Raw genomic sequence first — 24792 nt, forward strand, 5'->3', positions numbered from 1 at the left:
AATCTAAGGAATTTGGGATCAGCTAATCTATAGCCACCGTAATAAATAATTATGGTATTGTCACTATCGGCAAGTGAATTTACATTGAAACCAGACTGCATGAAATAATTTCGGGCATAATTCTTACATAGAATTATGAATTTTTGGATACATCAATTCAGGATTTAAATTTCATAATCGAGTCGTTATTCTTATCAGTAATTTCAGAAGGAGCTTGGTTGATTGTAAAATACTTTTCAAATTTGAGGAGAATATATTTGAGTAGAAAATTTCCTTGCGCATCTCTTTTTTCTGTATGAAAAAATTCATGAGTGTGTACATTCCTTAGATATTTGTACAACGTTTTATCTCTGTTATTACAAGTGAGTCTGTCTTATGGAAATTCTCTGACAGTAATAAGTTGAAAAATAAATTGATGTTGATCTGCCATCCCGAAATTTGCCAAGTATTTTTGTCTTCACTTATTTACAAGAATCATTTTACATTGACCTGTTTCATTAGATGAGGCCAAAGTTGCATATGGTTATGTCTCTCCTTCGCCATATGGTCCAGTAGGATATGGGCCCGGGGTTGTAGGCATGGGATCCGTAGGTGTGCCGGGAGAGGTGCCTGTTGGTTACGAGGAAGGTCATCCTGCACCTTTGTCGAGTGGTGTGCCCCCTGGAATATTCGAGGATGACGTTCATATCCAACGATTGCAAGCACGTCATCCCGCTGTTCCAGGAATGGCAAGTCCGTTGGACGATGATCAGAAATCAACGCGATGGAGGGATCCGAACTTATCGGAAGTGATCGGCTTCCTAAGTAATCCAAACAATGTGATTAAGGCAAATGCTGCAGCTTATTTGCAACATTTATGTTATATGGACGATCCCAATAAACAGAAGACTCGTAGCCTTGGTGGAATACCGCCATTGGTTCAATTGTTGAATCACGATAGTCCTGATGTATACAGAAATGCTTGCGGAGCTCTCAGAAATCTTTCTTATGGAAGACAAAATGATGAAAATAAACGAGCCATAAAGAACGCTGGTGGCGTTCCTGCTCTTATTAATTTACTAAGAAGAACGTCTGATGCTGATGTTAAAGAACTTGTTACTGGAGTTTTATGGAACTTATCTTCTTGTGAAGTAAGATGTTCATCATTCTATCACCTCCGTCTGTATATTAATAAGAAATATTTTAGTAATAACTCCTCAAACTATATTGAAGTTAAATTTATAATCAAGTCGTGTCGAAATTTAAACTCTGAAAGAGAGTTTATACCGGTGAGTCAATGTATCGGTGTCATCAAAATTTTGAGTATGATTTGTTTACTATTATTGTAAAATTACTTTTTTCTGCAAAATTATCCACTTATTGACTGACCCACCTTAACTTGAATGAAATGTAACTGCTGCCAAATCCAATTTGCCAATCAATTTTTTATATTATTTTACCCACTCAGCAAAGTCCTCATGATTTATTGTAATCGAACTGAGAAACGTAAGCACTTTAGTGGAAGTTGAACTTTCGAAATTACATCAACACGTTTCATTAATCGTTGGTTAGACACCACTTATTAATAATCTTAATTCTTTGTATATTTTTCTAGGACTTGAAACGATCAATAATCGATGACGGAGTAACAATGGTAGTTAATAATATTATTATCCCGCATAGCGGTTGGGATCCAAATTCTACAAGTGGAGAAACGTGCTGGTCAACTGTCTTCAGAAACGCATCAGGTGTGCTAAGGAATGTGTCTAGCGCTGGTGAATATGCCAGAAAGAAACTGAGAGAGTGCGAGGGTCTGGTAGATGCCTTGCTATACGTCGTTAGATCTGCTATTGAGAAATCAAACATAGGAAATAAAATTGTAGAAAATTGCGTCTGCATTCTTAGGAATCTAAGCTACAGATGTCAAGAGGTTGAAGATCCAAACTATGACAAACATCCCATACAGTCCACTGTGCAAAACAGAGTCTCAGCACCTGCCAAAGGTAAATATACTAATCATTTTTGAGTATCGAGATGAGTTATGGGTTTGAAAATAAAGAAACGTTCATGATGCGACTCTCATCCCTTAATTAAAACACAGTACATTATACAAAAATCAAATATTTAAACCCTTATTAAAAATGTTCCACCAATATATAAATGAAGTATTGAAGTATTTGCTATGCACGTACTAAAACAAGTACGCTATCAACATCTACATAAATTTGTGTGATCGGAAACTTTACTCCACTGCGAGAATAAATTTTTCCATTGACCCCTTTGCACATCTCTATTGGTGGTGACACAAACATCTCTAATGTGATCGAAATTGGAGATGGTGGCCTCCAGTCTCTGATCAATCTGTCATGGAATGAGCAATCAATTGTTGCATAGAAGTCAATCATAGATCACAAATGTTCACGTTAGGTCCAATCAGAAGTCTTGTATTATCTGTTCATTAGTTGTCGATCTTTTCATTTGTTAACACTTTCGTGGGCAAATATCAATTTATCAAATATTCCTATGACAAAAGCTGACATGAATTTAATAATAGTAGAAAACATATGATGTTGGATTTGGTGGGAAGCACATTTTCCACTATTCATAAATAGGGTTAGAAACATCAGTAGTCATTAGCAAACGTTACCATCATTTTTTATTTGGAATGATACCACGATTTCACAGAAGTGAAAAAATGCATAGACTCGTCAAGTATCTGATACTTCAATCAAAGTAGATACTGTGTTGAACGTCCATAGAGTACAACTTCTAGTAGGTACTACAGTGTTAGTAGGTCAGGACATGGAAAGTTTACCTTCAGATACTATCTTGCAGGAAACTTAATCCATGCACAGTTTTTGAAATAATACATGTCCAGAGTCATCTTATCTTTGCTGTTACCTATAATTTTTAAGACATTTGTTATCTGGGATTGCTAAAAGCCTATTTTATAGTTAGCAATATTATTATTCATCTGACTTTATATCAATACAATAATCTACTGGAGATATTTGATTTTTAAAAAGTGTTGAGAATAATTTAAGCCACACAGAAAAACAAAACATGATTAGAAATGTTCACGTGGTAGAGTTATAGAAGTATAATATGGTAATTTCCTTGTAACTAGAACCAGATAAAAAGAAAATTTCAATCTTTTTAGCATACGGTTTATGCCAAGGTAAGATATCATTGTAATGTTATTGGCGAATGCTTATTTTGTACAACGTGTTCAAGTTGATTCTTTGCTTTCCATGAATGACCAGACATTTGTAACCCTTAGGGTTGAATATTGCCCAGAATATATGCATCGCTAGCTTTCCACAGCCAATCAGCGTGAACATTAGTGATTACTGTTTCATTTCTGAGCTGATACATGCCAAATTTTAAAGAATTTTTAATATGCTTTCTAATATAAAACTGGATTTCTACAACTGCAAATGGTGTGAACAAAATGAAACGCCATTTATTATTTTGGACAATAATTGATATTTGTTTTTCTTTTCTCTTAAGGCATTGAATATGATCAACAGAGAAAGAGAAAAATAATACGCCGCATATATAATTTTTTATTTTATTTTCATTTTGCTCAATTGAAATAAATAAGTTCCTCTTTTTAATCTCCTTCAGAATTAAAATTTTAAAAGAGTTCTTATTTTTTTGGTTTATTCCGTAGGAGAAAATCTGGGATGCTTTGGTGGTAGTAAAAAGAAAAAAGATGGTCAACCGGTTCAAAAAGAAGCGATGACCTCGCGCACAACTAATCCTAGAAATGAACCGGTTAAGGGGATGGAACTACTTTGGCAACCTGAAGTAGTTCAGTCATATTTGAGTCTCTTACAAACGTGTTCGAACCCTGAAACTCTTGAAGCAGCAGCGGGAGCTCTGCAAAATCTTGCAGCCTGCTATTGGCAACCGAGTATCGAGATGCGCGCAGCTGTTAGAAAAGAAAAGGGTCTTCCAATTTTGGTAGAGCTCCTTCGAATGGAAGTTGACAGAGTAGTATGCGCGGTCGCGACGGCTCTAAGAAATCTGGCAATAGACCAGCGAAATAAAGAGCTTATAGGAAAATATGCGATGAGAGATCTCATCCAAAAATTGCCATCAGGAAATAATCAGCACGATCAAGGTACCAGTGACGATACGATAGCTGCTGTCTTGGCAACACTGAATGAAGTTATAAAGAAAAATGCCGAGTTTTCAAGATCACTACTTGATGCTGGTGGTGTGGAAAGGCTTATGAATATCACTAGACAGAGACAAAAATACACTCCTCGTGTTCTCAAGTTCTCAGGTTAGTACTCGTGTCTAAAGATAAATTCAACGCGTATGACATCGTATCATCAAATACCGTGGAATTCTATAGTATCTGAAAAAGTGTTGTTAAAAAAGATTGACATTGCGAATCAGCAGTTTTTTGGTTACATTGGCACATGATTTTGTATGCAGTTCAAGACCAGTTTTGTGAAATTTTTTTTATGAATAACAAATCACAATTTTCATGTTTTCAATTTCGAATATTTTGACTCATCTTCCACTAGTTTTCTCTTTCTGACGAAGATGAATAAATGTAGGAACTTTACTTTTTTGGAATCCAAACTTGAAAAAAAAAGGACAGGAAATCATGAGATATTATACTAGTTTGACATGTATAGTGAATGTTTAATTAGTACTGAAATATTCATATCTATATTATTATAACTACGACAGACTACAATCATATTCTATTGAAATAGAATTTCTTTTCTTCCCTCTACATCTAAGAGATTATCAGAAGCATAACAGTTACTGAATCATCACATTACATGTCAACTAGTGATGTGATAATAGTGATTACTGAGCCTCATGATTCGTATAACTCTAAAAATGATTTGTTATTATATTTCTTGCATTCAACAAGATTAAATTGTAATAATATTAAATTAACAGCCACTGGAAAAAATTTGGTAATTTTTTGTTTTTTACCAGGACAAGTTTTGTTTACCATGTGGCAGCATCAAGAACTGAGAGATGTTTACAAGAAACATGGCTGGAAGGAACAAGACTTTGTCACAAAAACTGTGGCAGCTAGAAACTCTGGACCGAATTCTCCTAATAATGCCAACAGGTATTAGAATCAGTTCAATTTACATTGAGAGCATGACGGTTAACAAAGTACCTCGTAATTCCGTTCTAAAAACATTTTACTACTCACGTATACTCGTCATTTCATGTCTTGAACAGACTTTATTATAATTATAAAATAAGTCATGATTTTATTTGCTACTGATAACATTTTATGTTGTTCTTATTTTATGTTTAGGGACTCTGCTTAATTTTATTCTATAACAACTCACGATATTGTATTGATATTTATTACAAAAAAAAAAAAACTGCAGAGTCCCATCCCAGTTTAAAGCCTTCCGATTCTATATAAAATTTTAGCTTTGATTGCAGTACTCTGAATCGACCAATGGCGAGTCAAGGAAGCACACGATACGAAGATCGTACCATGCAAAGGCCTAGTCAAAATTCCAACAACGTAGGACGGCCTACAATGTATCAACAGGTAAGCAAAGTTTCAAAAACAATTTCACAATGCTTTATGTTTCTGACCTGTGGTTCATGTATTATTTATGAAAACTTTGTTTTGTAATTTTCATTTAAACTTAATTTATTTTTCATTCCACACCACTAACCCTTATGGATACATGTAATCCAATCAATTACTATTTAGTAAACAAAAAGTGGACAACTCAAAATGTGAAGCGATGAGTGAGCCAACATTAGGTAGAATCGGTTTTACTCGCTATGTGTACAGGGTCATTTATTAAATAATGGCCACAAGTGCAACCGGCGCAGTAGATTTTACCTGAAGCCCACTTGAGCGGCTCTTTTCTTACTCGAGATTGGGTGGCCGGTATTTAATAAATGACTGTAAATGCATGGGTGGTTTTCCTATCATGTGACGCACTTTTGAACCTTGTGCCCACGGATTTGTTTGTAAGCGGAGTTTTTTCTATATTCCACATGATTACTTACAACACATTTCAACGGACTGTAGAGTTTCCTCTGGAAATATTGTGAATAATGCAATAGTATTTTTGATGATAGAACGTAAAGGTGGCAATTGGCACTGTTCGGTCGTGTATTGAACACTATTTTTCATTACATCTGTAATGTCAAGTCCTGTTTTATTATGCACCGTGCACCGGAACTTGAAAACTTTTCTGCAACGCTATTCGTCGCTAGCGGTGCGGAAAGTTTTTGTCGCACTAAGGTTTAAAAAATTCCTTTATGTGGAGGATGCATAAAAGAGAACTTTCATTGTGCGTGTTACAAAAAAATGTGGACTACTTTCAGTTTCTCATAGATATTTGAGATTGTATGAGCTCAGCTGAGCACCTGCGTGAGTAGTACAAGAAAGACATTCAGTACAAAACCTACTAAATTAAGATCAAGTGATTTTATGAAAGATGACACCTCTTATATTTCATAAATTTCGATGTTACCACATTGACGTGACTTTTATTACTAGTTAACATAACTAATTATTTGTATTTCTGCCGAACAAATTACTGTTTTACAGTGTTATTAAATATTCAATATAATAATTACTCATTTCATATTCGTGATTAACTTTTTACATCGTGGTATTTCTCATTAATCTGCAAACAATATTTTTCTATTTGTTGTTTGTGTATGTATGACGAATGTCATAGCCATGGCTGAATCTTTTTTGTTTTATTCAGCAGAATGAAGAGCTGACCATGTCAGATATGCAGTATCCTAAGCAGAGTGTTGGACATGCCCCACCAGCTGGAGGAGTTTGCGTATTTCCCTCGATACCAGTAAGTCATTAGATGATTGAAACAAATGACCCTCCACAAAAAAAAAATAATAATTGAACACACCTTTGTACACGCACACATGATTTACATTCTAAGATATGTCGAATACAGTATAAACAGTTGCTGCGTAAGTGATATCAAATTCATGTTATGCACCTATTTTTTCTTACAATATTATAAAAATTTCGTTTACAAAAACTCTGCACTTTTACCTTCTCTGCTTGATATTGGTTCTAAATTTTAGTTGCCCAATGTAATCTCAAAGCTGTGTGGAGCTTTTTTTCTCTTTTTTTCCAAGAAAATGATCAAAATTATTCTTGCCCTAGTTTTTATTTTTTGTTTCTTTTTCAATAATTATGTATTATAAAAGTAAAACTTCATTTTATATTTTAATACTTCTTTAAATAGGCTACTTTATGGAAGTTTATATTGGAAAAGTGAGTACATAGAAATTGAATGTCTATTCGAATTTTTTGCATTCTTAAAGAATTACTTGTGTTGTTTTACTCTGTCTCTTCTACTTTACAAATAATTAATCAATTCTTCCCAATTTACAAGTCACAATATATTTGGATCTTAGACCTATTATAAACAGAGTAATTTATTAATTTGTTAATTTATCAAAGCTTTTCGATTAGCAATAAAAAGAAATGAATATTAATTATAATACTAAATATATACATATATATATATATACACACGCATATATAATGATACTAGGGGCCATTAAACATGTACATTTGCTTTGGAAGATTTTAGACCACTGTCCCTTTAACGGTTGGCTCGTTTCTTTCAAACTCTAAAATAATACGCTACAAATCCGGGGGGGGGGGGCTACCAAAAGTTATTATTTTTCCATAATGCTATTTTTGACAAATTCTGTGATTTATATTATTTATGTACTGAAAATACAAAATTTTACTTCAATCGAGAATTTATGATAAAATTCTGAAAATCATTGGCACAATATTCATTTTCTCATTCTCCAATCTAAATTTGAAAAAAATAAATAAAAAATTGTCCCAGACCGCGGACGATCTAAAATTTACGAGCAAAAAAACTGATTGTCACGCTCTTCTGGAACCCCCATCCCTCTCCAAAGCAAACGTATTTGTTAAATGGCCCCCTGGCTAATTCGTGATTACAATTTCCATTAATTGACGATGGAATGTATCAAGTAAAACATTATAAATCATTATTATCAGATTTGTATGCTAGCGTGAATTTATTAATCACTTGGAAAATAACCAAGTCTGGTAGCACGTTGTAGGTTATAGAACGTTGGAATGAATTTGAATTATATAAAAGAAAACTAAGTCAATTAATAATACATTAAACGTAATACCAATTAGCACTTTAGCTCTTCAAAGGCAGACGCATTATTACACGAAGAACACATTTAATAGTCAGATGCATTTTTAAATAGCTTCTGAAGATTTTATTTCAACTACTTTCACCAGGATAGAGTTTAGTTACAATAATACGCTGCTGCCTGTGACCTTCGACTTTTTTTTTCTGTTTTGCCGAGCATCGCTACTATAACTCATAAGTGGCACAATTTCTCCTGTATCAAATCGAATTGTAGCTGTTCAATAAGTAAATGTATATTTACTTATAACAGTTCACTTTCAACCAACAGCCTATATAATTTATGTTATTGAAATACTTTTATTGTATTTCTTTCTTTGTCTGCAGTTGAAAGCGCTAATATAAACTAACGAAGAAACAATTGTGTTTTTAGCTCATTTTTAAATTATAGATAGGGGTAATATAATAATCAATAATAATCTCAAAGATGAATCACTAAAACAAACGCAGGGTCTAATTAGTATACATGCCATTGTTGAAGAACAAACGACGGCTATTGCTGGACCAAATAGTAATTAGCATTTTACAAAATTCTCCATCACTCTCGTACGTTAGCTCACTCAAAATAAACGTAGAATTTTATACGTGTGTTAATATCATTATCATCAGATGGTGGGTTCAATTTAATTAATGGCTATTATTTTTCGACCACATTACTGAGTTATACACGCACACATACACACACATCGTTTCTATATCTATTTTTTAAACATTCAAAACAAACTAAATATTGTGCCAACTTAACGACTAAATATGCTTACAAGTAATTTTAAACAGTATTAAAGGTCGTGTTTAAAGATGATAAATGAAACTATAGAACACTCCAGCAAAAGTTGTACAAAAAGGCAGAGAAGATCAATTATTTGATTTATTTGTTACGATAATTTCAGTTTTTTATTTTCAATTTTGTCATGAAACGTAAAACTTCGTCAGCTACTGTTTAGATTCAATTCATCAGTTCTGGGTCGGTTTGGAGATTTCTAAACTTCGAATAGGAGCTAACAAATTAAAATTTGTTTGAAGATAGCAATGATCTAAATTCTTGAATCCTCTGAACTGTAAATTCAATTTGTGTATGGCAACATTCTTTTTGAGGCACAAAAGTCAAAAACGTGTTAGAACTTAATTTGACGGAGCGTCATAATTTATTACATAAATTTGGCACTACGTACTTTGAATGCTTGCCAAGGAATAGAAAACACCAATTATACTTAGAAAACTCCAATTTTTCACATATCAACAGGTAGCGATGATAAATACGATTCGGTAACAATCATTAATTTTCAACAGACACAATAGGGAAGTTGTATGATTGAAATACTTTGTTTCCTCTATGAATTTACTTCATAGTGTAAATGATAAATAAATCATACATGTGTCACTTCAAACTTTTTTTTTTTTTTGCGTTTGGATAACAATTATCAGAATCACCTAAAGTCAATACATTCACAGGTACATGTGTCTCAAAATAGAGTGTTTTTAACGGATCAAGGTACAGTACGCTGAAGTGCCGAGCATAAGCTTCCTTAGAAATCGCGAAGCACTTAAATAAATGCGCGTAACATTGCGTTCATCCCCACCATTTCGCTGTAAGAGTGTAAAACAAATCCACGCATAATACATATGATGAGAAAGCAATCAAACTGAAAAGTAAAAGTGCATAACGATACATAATATCTCTAGTGCTTGGACGAAACTTTGTAGTTACATTGTTCATTACTTTTTTGTATAAAAGTGATGTCTATCTGGTAATACCAGATTCAAAACTCCTGTGGCCTAAAGTACAAACATTATGGGGATCTTTTCTGCTCGTTCATACTAGTGTGAATAGATTTTAATATTCGCGAAACCCTTAATTCGATTAATAAAAACACTTGAAACAATACCGGTATTCTTACAATTTTACCCCTCTGATCTGAGAGGTCACCAATTTTTTTTTTTAACAATATAGCAAGATTTGAATCTGAAGGGAAACACAGGGGCCTGCTTAGCTCGATGGTTCCTAAGAATACGCCTTGTATGTGATCCGAGATTATTTATTGAATCTATGAAACATCGCCTCTCATTACTGAACGGAAGATAGTAATAAAGAAAAAGCAATTGTTATGAAAATTCAGATTAATCGTTGCTCAGATTTCTTATCTTATTTTCTAATTATTCAGAAACTTTTCCATCGGTTGACGACGAATCTTCTTAACGGACCAACTTTCAGTAGAGAAAATTACAGAGTAACATTTTCATGACTACATTTTATAAGATATGAAATTTCTACTATTCACAAGACTATGTATTTCAGAAATTTCCCTAAGACGTTGAAATTTTCGAAAGGTACCCCCTCTCATAGTGTCTGCCCAGGCCTGTGATACTATAAATCGTATATAAATAAAGTACCCATAATGTTTTGTTTATACTGCCTGTTCTTCAACTAGGCCTACTATTATAAGTACAGGATTAAAAAAAATTTTAATCATCGTATCCAACTATTTATTCTAAGGCAAATGGTTGCTAGATTACGGCTAATTTACCGATGCGATGTGATTTATACTCTAACATTTTCACAACATCTAGTAAACATCATACTCAACTATTTTTCATTTTTGATTGCCATTGCAAGCAGTCTGATGTTGCTATTACATTCCTAAATTGCTGATAAGGTATTTCTCTCTCTCATTTGATTCATCCTACTGATAGTTAGTAATCGAATCAACCAATAGAATTTACAATTAGCCATTTCACCCTGACTGCACCTATACCGATAGGTGCATAATATCACGGAGCAACGTATGATGGATAAAAATTCTATCAGCAATAACAGTCATCACGTGTAACAGAATCAGGTCTACTATGATTTGTCAATGTCTTTGCTCATTTGAACATGCAGTCCGGTCAATCAATATTCATGTATAATTGTTTATATTTTTCCAAAGGCGATATTGCTTATTAACAAAATTGCGCGATATCCCTTGTAAAAATATTGTTCTGTATATTTTTAGAATCAGTTATTCGAATTATGATTGAGGTGATCATCTGAAAAGGTTTTTGAATGAAAGCTTATTAGTAAAAGAAATAGTTAGTAGCGCAGGCATAGTTCACAATATCAGAAGCAAGTAGTTAATCATAAATTACATACGTATATTTAAAGATATTTATGAAGTTAATATTTATAAATATAACATTGGAAAAAAAGAACTAAGCTAATAACAAGATCCGTTTGTTCTTTTATATTTAAATTGAAATATTTTGTTCGTTTAGAGGTATTTCCTCTCATTAATATATTTTATTTTACTATTTAACAAATTTTATTCTCACTTTTGAAAATATACTTCTCATTTCTCACTATATTTTGGAAAAGGTTTTTTAATACACTAACTATAGTGAAGGATGTTCGTACATATAATTGAATATAGTTACAAATATATGTATATCGAATATTTATATATATATTGACCTAATAAAAATAAGTACTTGTGAAAGTAAATTTTTATCTCTTGGAGTTCAGAGTTGTGACAACTTAAAATAATGACTTTGGAGTATTTTTAGGAGCTGTGGGAGGTGTGATACCAAGGTATATCTTTTTAAGTTATTTTCTGTTTCAATAATTTTCTTCTTTTCAGAGTAATGGCAGTAATGCATAATTGATTTGTTGCCGAACTCCAAGCTGAACATAAGAATTTCTAATGCCCTTAAGACACATGCCAAAAATCTTTACAATATTTTACTGCCTACGTTTGCTTAAACAAACACTTATTTTTTATTTACCATCACATTTTCCCACAATATTTGGGTAATAATTACACATATGAATATCATACACCAAACAGAAATTATATACAGGACAGGTTTCTTGGACATGAAGGTCATTAAACGTATCAAAAGTTTTGCTTACGTTTAATAACTTTCATATTCAAGAAACCTATCCTGCATCATATTGATGTCAAGAAGTCATTTCTACAAGAAATTATATATGCGGTTATAAAGTATAACAGTCGATGTTTTCCAAATTCGGATCATAGGAAATAATTATATGAAAAATATTCGGTGGAAGAACAAAAGTTGTTTTAAAAGTGCGTGAAACGCGAATCATTTTGTCATTAAAATTTCGGAAGGCTATATTAGAGTTGATTTGAAGAAGTATGCGCACAATTATACAATGCTTAGAGATCAGTTTGCAATTCTCTAGACAATTGAATTTTAAAAAGCAGTCTTCAATAATGCGTAAAAAAAATTGTGTATACAGAATATTCTGTAATACCTTGTTTCAAAAATACTTGAACACTTCATGTATTTTCAAAAATAACACAACTGAGAAAGTAAAATGCGATCAAATGGAGATTATCAAACATCCATTTAATTTCGTGGTTGAAATATTACGGCAAGATATTTTGTCAGTTCCTTGTCTTATTTACCAACGATATAAATTGACAAATTGCTTTAACAAACAATATGTAGAGAATGTTTGTCATTGTTCATTTCATTACTATAAACAAATTTCATACTGTATCACCCAAGTCTTCCATTATACTATATCAAAATATTCCAACATTATCAATCAATATCTCCAATCTTACTTAATGAGCAATCCTAATTTTTCGTACATACCGTAAGATACACTTCAGCCAATGATCGTCTATAATATGAAACTAAAATCTTTAATCTTGCACGACGAAACCAACATCTTTTAAAGGGAGAAAATTCGTAGAAGAACAATTGTGTTGATTTACATTTTAGAATTGGCTGTATTATTAGAATTGTTTCAATAGTGCACTTATTCAAGAACTTGAGCTTTAATTACTGCAACACATACCTGTGAAATAAACTCTATTTTTGAATTGACATCTTTTGCCATACCACCAATTTATCTGAAATATATTATGTAAATGGAGATTGCATACACATATTACTATGTCGCAGTTTTCACCACGCTGTTCCAATCTGCTGGATTCAAAACCATGTTACATATATTTTAAAACAATAACTGAAGCGAAAATTGTGAAGAAAATACTATAGTAATATTTCTTCCAGCCCGATCTTATAGTTATATGTGCTTTGAGTTCTTACTATTTTAGATGTTTAAGGAGTACAAATGTAATACACTGATAAATGCGTAGACTTGAAAGTTGTCTATTGATTTTGGAACTGAAAGTACGAACTACCCAAAAAAATCTCGAACTCTTGACGGTTTTAAATTTGCCTTTTTATCAAATATTTATTGAAAAAGTATAAACGGTACGAAGCTTCGTTCAAAATATCTAAAAAGCGTTCCGAAATCGACAGTGTATACAGTGGAATGCATTTGACCAATTGAGATTCAATTGAGGCATGAGCATTCTAAACCAAATGATTTGCTTTTGTGAAGTGCAGTGTTTCAACCCTTTAGCTTACTTTGTGACTTTGATGTGTATTTATTTCGTATAAAGAAAAGCATAACGCAGAGTGGTATAACTGTGACCGATTCTGATTTTATGAATTTCGGAATTGGAAAAGACAATCCCTTTGATCCGATTTGAAGACGATCGACAATAAAATACTTTTTCGACCGCATTAGGAACGTTGTTGAAACCAGCAAAAAGCCTAGTATGGTTGATAAAAACATGTTAGCGAAAGAAAAGACGAGAAAATATAAACTCGGGTGGCAATTGCACGGTACTAATGTAGGCTTGTGTGTGTGTTGCAGCAGCCAAAACCCGGTGAGCCGCTCTATGCGCAAGTTAACTTGGAGAAGAAAAAGAAACGGCAGTATGAGATGGGGGCGGGTCAGGTTCAGGGTGGTCAAGGGGTTCAGGGTGGGACGGTTGCGGGGGGAACCGGAAATCCGCAGTGGGTGAGGGATGGTGTCGGTATTCAAGAACAAGTGGTACCTACAACGGCGAGCATTCCTCCTAGTACAACGGCGGCAACAGCCGGGGACTCTTGGGTATAATAAAGTAATGAAACACTTTCAAAATAAATAGGCTTATAAAGAGCGAGTGAAGTGGCGGGTGGTGAACGGCTGAAGTAATGTAAGAATAGTCTTTCCAAGTCTGTTTAAATGATAAAAATAATAACTAATTATTAACACGATAGAAATTTTATTCAACCGAGGACGAGGACGAGGACGATGATCCACCTCGTATTATTTGCTGGTTTCATCAAGTTCCATCGTTGAAAATAAAATTCAATATCACTCAACTGAAATAAAATCGAACAATGCAATGATTGTGGGCGTTTGTAAAATTGAATCAATTCAACTTAAGTCTCAAACGGCTACACCAATTAATGTTAAGCAAGCGGGCGATAAAAACCTTAGAGGTGAGTGATAGTCTTATAATATTCGATCTATTGATAATATAGCATTTACATAAATCATTTAGGAATTAACGATAAGAATCTATGATTCATCCCGTTGCATCCATGGCTATAGCTGCAATTAATGGCTCTAACTTTATGCACAATTCTAAATTTATACACACACACACACACATACACATACACACACGCGCGCACACCCATATACATACATATTATATTATTAAGTATAACGTCGACAACCTGTACTGATTATTGTATTTTCAAAATAAGAAAACGTATATAAATATGTGGCGATGAACTCGTATAAATCATCTGCCCAGATGCATACATAATAATTGATATTTATAAATTATGTTAATGTTATCACATGTAAACTTTTAATGCCGTGGACGTTCCACGGGGGAGGTTTACTTAGAACATGTAACGAACTGCACTGTGTTGCAAGTATATTGCAATGTATTAAAAGTGTTAAAATAAATTAACTTTGTAAAAAAATTATCTCAAGCGCATTGAGGGGGCAGTCACGTGACTCTACAGATCTGAGCGTCTGGCTTGAAACTAATGGTAAGCCACGACCACACAGCATGGGGAAAAGGCCCCTTATTCCTGACTTCAATGAAGTTATTAGACAGAGTTGATGAAGACTTACTGGCTCACTACCGAGTCATCAGGTAAATAAGGCATAAAATATATTTTTGCTTTGTGTTCTGTGTTGTTACCACGGATAACTGGGCACAAATGAATATAAACAAAAAGGTGTAGAAAATATCTATTATCAAGTTTTCCTTGCCTCATTTCTTGAGAATAGTGCTGAAAATTGCACAACTACATGGTGAAGCTACGGCAAGTGTTACATCTAGATATTTGTTGAACAAAGAAACGCAATTTTCCGTCTATGCTGTTAAATTCATGTTCAAAGTGAAAATGATGAAGGAGTAACTATCTACCAATACTCGCAGTAGTGTGTCTAGTCCGTAACTATGCTTCCATTGACAACTGTTTTTTACATAATTGAAGGAACAATATAATGCTGATACTTTCAAAATGTTCACTTCAAAACTGTATTTGAGTATTTTATACTAAGCAGATAATTATTGAAAAGTAAGAGAAAAAAAACACCACAGGTTGGTCATAAACCTGAAAAATCTAGAAGAGTTGGGAAATTTTTAAAAGATTGTAGGAATTCTGTAAAAGTTTCACATTGTACCAGCTTACATAGAATAACTTTTATACTAATGAGACTATAGTGTCCGGCGGTCACAGGATTCGAAAAAGTCTTGGAAATTTCTAAAATGTTTCATAATAATTTCAAACTTCAAATTGTTTAGCTTGTGGTGATTGTCTGATCGATTGTATTTCTGTGTATCTGAATATACAAAATTCCCTTCGAAAAGCCTTATTCCTACATCATTAGTCACTTGAAAGCAATATCATATTTCTCTGTAATGTTACTGGATATTTTCTTTTTACATTCAGATTATATAGAATGAAGAAGCATGGAAGATTGTTGAAAAAATGGAGTCATAAATTTAATGACACCCGATTCTCTTGAATCCAATATCCTATATTCCAGTAAATGGAAATAAATCAATAAGAAGTGTAAATCGTTTTGATCCCTTCTAAACCTGTTCTTGTACGATTATTTTGTTATCGTATATGGGTGTATATTGATAAGTTTGAACTGAATGGAAACATTTTCAGTTGAAAAAATGTTATAATGAATCAATTTTTGATTGTGAATGTCTGAAAGGAATTAGAATAATTTCAAGTGAGCTAATAAATTGTTTTCTTTGTGTTTATCATCAATAACAAAATCGTGGTTTAAATATGCCAATGGTCTATTTTATTGTACATGAAGAAGTCAGCAGCCGATTAAGGCTTAAGTAATGTATTTACGTTTTAGTCACTACTGGCGGTATTCCATACATTGTGTATATACGCAATATCTACAACCAGTAGATCTTCCCCTTAGCAGAAGTGGTCTATCCTACGAGTAGCAAAAGACTCCCTAATCTGTAGAAAATTCATGTGACTCACCTTGTAAAGTAATAGAACTGTACACCAGCAATGTTAAAAAATTATAAAAATAAGCAACTTGTAATAATTAAAATATGAATAGACGTTACAAAGACGGTCTACAAATCTACCTGAGTTAGTATTAATAATTTTACCTAGACCCGTGTCCTTTTTTAATCGAATCACATGTACAGGCTATTTTGGTTAGTACAAAATTGAAGTGTGCTCCTGAACTGCTAAATTTATATACGTATGTTAATAATTAACGTACATTTAGTTTTCTTACGTATTTCTTTGTTCAAGAACTAAAATGCCTACATTACATCTAGGTAGAGAGGAAAGATTTATACCTAATGAATTACCAAAAACGATCGCAATATACAGGGTGTCTCATTTTAATCAACTTTTTCGGAGCTGCACAAAAACTTGATGGTATAAAAGATTTTGTTTTTAACTGATGAACTGCTCGAACGAGTACATGATAACTTCGTCTTGAATAATTTATTTAGCGCCGAGAAGTTGGACGAAACTCGATTAAATCCCGAACATATTATAGGGCGTTTGAATATTTCTGTATTCATGTCCTATGCACGAGTCTTCGTACTTTTGTGGCAGCCGAACAAAGAAACAACCGACTAAAATCGAAGAAATTGCATGGAAAAAAGTTCTCAATTTAGAATTCTTTCCTAGTAAGGATATTATCTGACCTTTCGATCACGGATCCTGTCGAAACTTCTAGACGTGTTTCCTTACCCTAAAATATAGAGCTTCTAACGTGCAGTTTCATTCGTTGTAATAAAATTCAGTGTATTAGCAGTTTAACGAGTGGAAATCGAAATCTGTTGTGTATTTTATGTCTGAAATATTAATTTTGATTGTCCTCTCTTGAAGTTTTGACGACAGGTTCTCATAGTTTCAAGTGTAAACGGATACAATATTATTTCAGAGCCATAGTAAATTATAAGCTGCGAATTCTTGAGAACCTGACGTATTAGAATTGTTCGGGGGTAGAAGAGTGGCCTAATTCTATTGATACATCGCTACAAAATTTTGAACAACCTGATGGGTTGTAAATCGATGCGAAGGAAGACCGAACGAACGTAACTACGCATCAATGGCTCTATAATTCGGGCCTAAGAAATTTCCATAAGTTTCCGCAGAATCTGTGATCCGAGATCTGAAACTCTCCGTTTAAGTGTATCGATCGGACGTGAAAAAAATTCTGAAAGAAATTAGACATCCCAACTTTTAGTTTTATGAAAATCACGTTGACAGGTGTGAAATGATAAGAGGGTAATAGAAAATCGGTAAGTTTATTTACGAATAGCTTAACTTTCTACTTCATACGGATACATAATATCGATCAATTAGACAGACCTAAGACAATGTCTATTTATTGATCAGCCCAAATAGGGTGTTCCCGAACTGCGTGTGAGTGAAAAACTTGGTAAAGTACATAAGAAATTGTAGACATGATTATTTTATCATGTAACGTTAGCATATTAAAACAGTTCACTCCTTGCAGATCATTTTAGGAATAAATCTGGCTGTATAATTCAAGTAATTGAGCTCAAAAGTAAAATGGTGTGAAATTAATATCTGTTTTCTGTGATTGTTTTAATATTTTGCAAAGAAAATTGAACGGAAAATGTGTACAAAATATCAGTATCATAGAATCATTTCAACCGTTTCAACGAATTTAGGAAGCACGTTTAGAAATGATGTAGTTTTAAATATAGTATTCTATGTGTATAAGAGGTCTTGCTTCAATTGCGGCACGATAATTTCAAAGTGTGCTTACTTGCAGAACACTTTTCTAAATATCACAAATTTTTATTTGTATAAACTTTCCATTATGGTAAACAGTTGATGGCGATTTTTTGAAGATTCTGACAGTGTTGTGTGCGACTTATGGTTCCAATTTCATTGTGTAAACTAAACTTTTTTCACCGACTGAGAAGTTTTAAACCCGTAGTAACTACACCAGTGCAAATTCGCATTACCTAAAATTTCTTGTTCGTGGCTCTTTTTAACGGCTTTCCATAAAGATCTTTCCCCATCACGACAAATATGTTATCACCCTGGGCTGGACAGACACCTGCGCAATGTCTTGGTGTCATTCGTTTTAAAATCGGACTTAAATAGCGTGAAAAGTGCGACGAAGTACAAATCAGCACTAGTGTGGGAGCAGCGTTTGAAAAGTAGGCGCGCGATGAAAACAAAAATGTCGTATATTTTTACGGAAAAAATGTTGAATGTAAGTATTTGAACATAATTTTTAGTTTCTAGTACGAAAATATGCAAATTTTTATAATTTCTACTTTGTTAGTCGAAATCAGGTCGCATTTCCGACGGCCACAGATGCGGACTTTGCATCGAGTGCGCTGATGATGTAAATTAAGGTATACCTACAAGCGAACGGAAACATTTCAATTTTTGTAATATTTTCTACAAAAAGGAAAAAATAAAGAAACATGTTTTGTCATCACAAATAAACCATGTACTGATTTCTTTACCTTTCAAAAAATATAGGGTAGCTATGTTCAAACACACTTAAAAATCTTCGATGGTCTGTAATGTTTATAAAATATTATTTTCGTCGAGTACATTTCAACCAAAAAATGATTTTTGAACCAGTTCGATTAGATTTCGACGCATTTTCACTACAGCAATATTATTTTTTTGTATTTGAGATTTCCTATTGGATTTTGGGGAATTTTTATTCCAAGAAATATTGATTATTGAATACTTTTGGATTATCTGTACGAGTTGTAGTACTCTGAAAATGCAAAATCCTAAATCATACTAGTGGTTGGTATGTATCCTCAATGGAGGTGTGGTTACTACGGGTTAAGGTTACAATAAACTCCCTACAAATTTTTTAGACTTGTGGAAGATAAGTGGAAAATAGTTCCAATAGTCTCAAGTGTTACAGAGAGTAATGGTAGGAGACAAGTTATGCTTCTACAGGTTTCCACACGCCAGTGGGAATTTTAGAGAGAGTAAAATTCGAGTGGAATTTATCAGGCGTCAATTGTGATAATGAACATTGAGTGTGACAAGTTCGAAAACCTCCTTTACAACTACATATTAATAAAGTAATTATTGTTATAGGGACTTGATTAACGTGAGGTTCAGTCGCATATTACATAAACATATTCTAGTTGTTTTGAATCATTTATACATGTATAAATATATATTTTCAAGTCCAGAATAGGGAGACCGGATCTTGAGTAATTATATTTAGACCGATCCATGAACCTCCGGCTAGCTTTCTGAGCTCAAAATTCAAATTTTTCTGTAACTTGAATATCTTCTAGTATATTATATAAAAATCCTCCAATTTTTTGGTATATTGGCCTACCGTTTACGGGAAATACGTTCATCAAATTTACCAGTTTTAAATTGAAGCTTTGTTCTCGAGTTTTAGCACTTCCTTTCATTGCAAAAGATATGACGTAATGTATTTTGTGTATCGAAAAGTTTGATCTTTACGAATCTGAAATCTATTTTTAGATAATTCTCAAGAAATACGAAATAAGCGTTTTTTCACATGTTGTGTCATGCATATGCAAAGGTCAGAAAAACAAATTATTTTAATTTGTTTGTTCCAGAAAGTAGACATATTTAAGAACATCCTAAAACTTTTGAATAACTTGAACTTTTGACAGTGGGATGAAAATAGGAAGAGATCTTGAATTTACGGAATTCACATTTTTTTTCTTCAACAATTTTTGTTTTAATTTTTTCGTGTGAGAAACTAAACACTTTGGAGTATATCGGTACACAATTACCAACATCTCAAATGAATCTAAGTTTTTGGCCCTTTCGGATGATCCACCTTAAAATAAATCTCCGATACGAAAAAAATTTGCTTTTTTCACACAAAAATGAGTTCATTATATTTCAGACGACAGGAAGGGCTAAAAATTCGAAGACAACGGTCTAGTTCGAAAAAATAGATAAAATTGACCAACGTGTCTTTCGTAAACGCTGAGGCTTGGGGACCTAAGATCCGAAAAGTTTTCATATCTCAGTGTACACTCATGGTGGTCACTTTTTTTAGGAAAAAAAAATTCTCACACTTTTCCCTGACCAAAGTTGTTATTGTCTTCATTAGTGCTTCGAATCACCAATTGAAATACCTCCAATTCTTCATTTTAATGTAAGTTGATTAGGAAATTGTATGCTTCACTTCTGTCGTGTCTGGTTGCCCCAAATTTTTTTTTTGTTTTTTTCAATAATACCATGAGAATTTTTTAATTTTCTTTCCAGCCATTTATCAGATGTTTGGTCATCTCTTTTTCTCTGGCCAAGATTAAAATTCCCTCACATTTCCCGGTTACCGATGACTATGGATGACCACATACAACGTAACCAAATGTCGGCTAAATCGAAATCTTTACCCTAGAAAGCTGGCTGAAGATTCATGGATTGGCTCATTTACGTGTAATTGCATGTATTTGTATCATAAAGCTATCTTGCCCTTCTCTAGTGTAATACTTACGTGAGATAAAAATAATGAGAATTAACGTTTTCACCAATTACAAAAATATACGAAAACCTGAGATCAGACAGACTGTATTAATAAAAGATTGCTCGCAAACTTAAACAATCACGGTTAAACTTTGGTAGTTTAAAAAATACCGAATAGTACTATACTATCTGTTACTGCATCTACAAACCATGATAATAATCGGGATGAGAAACATTGTAAAATTAAATTTATTATCAAGTGAAGTAGCAATTGGTATATTTTAATATCTTATATAAACATTCCTTGTATGCCCTCCCCCTATTTCAGAAAAGGCAAGATACTTCTACATGCTTTGTTTCAGATACAAACTTTCTTGGCATAGTAATTGAATAATTTCATTCTCTAATGCCATGTTGAAGGTAGAGAAAATGAGCATGGCCAACCTCGCAATTGGGTATGGCTTAGTTGTCGGAAGGTGAAGTATGGAAGGTACGTTGAAGTATGGTGAAGAATAAATGAAGCAGAAGTTAGCAGAAGAAAATAGGCCCGCGCTTTTCAGACTTTTCGTACTTTACAGGTGACGTTCAGAAAAAGGTACAAGTCGAATTAAGGCCCAACAGAAGATTCGCGCCTGACAGTAAAGGTCCCGATCTCGATTCTTTAAACAAATAATTGTTGCCTAATTAAGGTCATTTTCATGAGAATAATGAGAAACATGACATTTCATGGTTCGCTCACCTTTCAAAAACCTATTTCAACGGAATTGAACACCACCGTACGACCCGAAATCTCCCTAAACAATGCCTAAGTTGTATATTTTATAAACTACATAAATGACTCAAGGGGAATATATCTGCAACAACTAAGCCATATTTTATTTTAAGATTTGACAAAAATTATCCATTGCCTATGAAAAAGGTATATATCTGTAATAATTAAGGTGCGTTGAGTCAAGTCTGCAATAACAATGTTTTATTATCGTAATCAGTTAGTCCCTTAAACTATAATCATGTAAGAATTAATTTCTAATATTGCTTACAAAACACTCTTTGATCAGATGACAACAGAACTTTTGATGCGCCAAATAATCACTCAGATAACCAGTCTCTGATTTTATAAACTTGTGAAGCTCACTTATTTATTGACCTAGTATTGTTTTTTCAAGTGAAACTTGGCTTATCAGAAGGATCTGGGTACAACTCGCAATGGCGTTTCATCTAATCAACTGAAGATGAAAATTACTTAAATTTAAAGAGTGGTTGATCCAAGCTGTTTCGTCACTAGCTTAGGCAGCAACATTCAATATTATACCTCAACACACCACTAAACTGTATTATTGGAAGGGTATTGATCAACATATTTCTTTTGGACATCTCAGATCTAAATAAATACCCCCTTTTATTTACAGGATAAATTACCAAGGGTAATACGTATATATATATATTATAAGGTTGCAGTCCATGTGCACGATTTTTTGCAGACTTTCTACTAATGAAAATCTTTGTAGATTGACAAGTACTGAATGTTATACGCAAAACTGTAAAAATTTGGATGCAAAGGTATTACGATTTATCACAAATGCTCATGTTTTTGGGATTGTTACTACACATTGTTTATCGACAGGAAATTGTGATGAGGAGTTACGCATGTGCACCGAATGCAAACATTTGTTGCTTTTGATAATTAAATCTGCTCAATATACCCTGGAACAATTAAAGATTGAGTTTGTAAGAACCTCTTTTGCTAACCTTTGACTCGAGAATGATACTTTATAGTACGCAATTCTAAGGCACCCTGAATAATAAATGAAAATTTTAAGGGTAGATGTGAAATTGTATACAATTGGTTCCATAGCTCACATAAAGGTACGTTCCCACAGAATTAAAATCAAACACAAGTGTAGCAGATTTAGATAAGCCAACTCAACTGGATTAAGGAACGCCCCTGTGGCCCTGATAAAAATAATATTTACCTAAACAGTAAAGAATGTAAAATTGAATTTTAATTGATTTGTTGTAAGCATTACAGTACGGGTATCGCACAGTAATACGAACCGGGTATCGGTTATGAATTTTAATTTATCATTGTCTAGCATTGTGCTCAGTTTCAAGGAGGCATTCACGAACAAGAATCCGTGCATGTTGAATACCCATTTTAAGCCGTTCTGCGGCACTGCGGCTCCCAGCATACGAGAGGCGGATGTCTCGTCCAAGTTCTTCTATTATCACCAAGAGCTGGGCATACTTCCCTTGCCCAGGCACCGACGGAAAGTTTATAGTGCTCGAAGGGCTGGCTTGAGCGGTTTGAACAGTTTGAACACTCTGCAGGTTGCGTGGGTTAGGTACATTAATTACAGGCTCCGGAATACGAGGAATATCGTGGATCTTAGGTGGAATAGGGTCATTCAATTTTGTAATTGTTATTTCGTTGAGCTTGGCAAGTTCAGTGAGCTTGGCCATTTCTGCCATTTTAGAGTACTCGGGCATTTTTGTAATGTCGTTCTGAACATTAGCTAACTTCATCATCTCATTCATTTTTGTCTTCTCATTCATTTTGGCAATTTCCTTGGCAACTTCATTAATCTGAGCTATTTCTGTTAGTTTGGCGATGTCATTGTTGTACTTCGCCATCTCAGTCATTTTGACCATTTCGTTCAGCTTTGCTATCTCATTCATCCGTTGAACCTCGTTGATTTTAGCCATCTGAGATATTTTCATCAATTCATTCATCTTAGCAATCTCATTCATTTTCGACATATCGTTATACTTTGCCATCTCTGACAGCTTCACCATTTCGCTCATTTTAGCTATTTCCTGCATTTTCATGTATTCCGCTGTCTTGGCGTACTCTGCCATCTTCTCCATCTCGTACCGCTTTCCCATGTCGGCTGAGATCTTATGTAATTCTGTCATTTTGCTAAATTCAGCAAGCTGAGCCATTTGAACTATATGCTCCGGCACTTTACCCCTTTCCATCATCTGCTTCAACTCTGCCGAAATTTTATTCATATTCATCTCTGACATCTGAGCAATGGTCGCTGCGTCTGGGATTTTTGAAAGCTCTGCAATTTTCGATATTTCTCTGGCTAAGTTTTCGTCAAGACATCTCTTCTTCTTCGCACGGTGCCTGGCCATTCTCTGTGCTTCTTGCATCCTTCTAAGAGCGGCCTGCTCTTCTGTCTCTTTGGCCCTGGCATTCTTCATCCTATCAGCTGTTGAGTATAACCTTAGTGCTCGATCCTCGATTGCTTCTGACATTAATTTCTTTCTTCGATAAGCACGCAATATCCTTTTACCTTCGCGAGGTAAAATTTTTGCTTACCAGTGAGTACAACACAGGGTACATCATGCCGCAACGATTCGCCGAAGAGTGTTTCATTTTTTCATTTCAAATAACAACATTTCTTTGCGTAATGTAAAGTGCGCATGCGCACGAACTCGACAACAATTTAGTACTGGTATGATGTCTTTACGTGTATCAAGTTTTCACCTCAATCACAACAATGGCTGACAAAATTCGGCCGATTTCTTGAACTTTGAAAATTTAGCCTCACCGCAACATCGGGTGCCTTGCTGAAGTCAGGTACTATCGGTGAACCGGATCGGATCTTAAGTACGGAAAATATCTTCGTAATATGAACTGATCACTGAATAACACACGCTCAGTATCGCGACTTCGCGAACAACATGTAATATCCTGATACAGCCTCCACACTTTTAGAGAGGACAACTAAGTTCACTGATAGCATGCGTGCATGAATGGCTTCCTACAGCTATGGCTACGTGCGATGTGGCTGCGTTCATTTTAAGCATCGATTATACCCACTAGAGCCCTTGG

At 33.9% G+C, this 24792-nt stretch overlaps 2 protein-coding genes across 12 annotated transcripts in view; one reads left to right on the forward strand and one right to left on the reverse strand.

Annotated features, from left to right (window-relative positions):
* LOC124180924 (catenin delta-2) overlaps window positions 1-16608 on the forward strand; it is a 29574-nt gene extending 12966 nt beyond the window's left edge. For 5 of the 11 annotated variants that reach the window (XM_046566855.1, XM_046566864.1, XM_046566856.1 and 2 more), the window contains 7 exons: window positions 502-1130; window positions 1595-1982; window positions 3653-4270; window positions 4945-5083; window positions 5401-5524; window positions 6708-6806; window positions 13849-16608. In XM_046566855.1, the coding sequence (XP_046422811.1) occupies window positions 502-1130; window positions 1595-1982; window positions 3653-4270; window positions 4945-5083; window positions 5401-5524; window positions 6708-6806; window positions 13849-14094 (2243 nt within the window). In that variant the 3' untranslated portion in view covers window positions 14095-16608. The remainder of the gene's footprint in view (window positions 1-501; window positions 1131-1594; window positions 1983-3652; window positions 4271-4944; window positions 5084-5400; window positions 5525-6707; window positions 6807-13848) is intronic. The other 6 variants (XM_046566857.1, XM_046566860.1, XM_046566858.1 and 3 more) reach the window with 6 other exon arrangements.
* Window positions 16609-17775: 1167 nt separating this feature from the next.
* On the reverse strand, window positions 17776-24749 carry LOC124180928. The gene has a single exon (XM_046566869.1). The coding sequence runs from the start codon at window positions 24210-24212 to the stop codon at window positions 23037-23039; it is 1176 nt and encodes a 391-aa protein (XP_046422825.1). The 5' UTR covers window positions 24213-24749; the 3' UTR covers window positions 17776-23036.
* Window positions 24750-24792: the final 43 nt, after the last annotated feature.

The sequence above is a fragment of the Neodiprion fabricii genome, chromosome 4 (assembly GCF_021155785.1).
Source record: "Neodiprion fabricii isolate iyNeoFabr1 chromosome 4, iyNeoFabr1.1, whole genome shotgun sequence".
Lineage (NCBI taxonomy): Eukaryota > Metazoa > Arthropoda > Insecta > Hymenoptera > Diprionidae > Neodiprion > Neodiprion fabricii.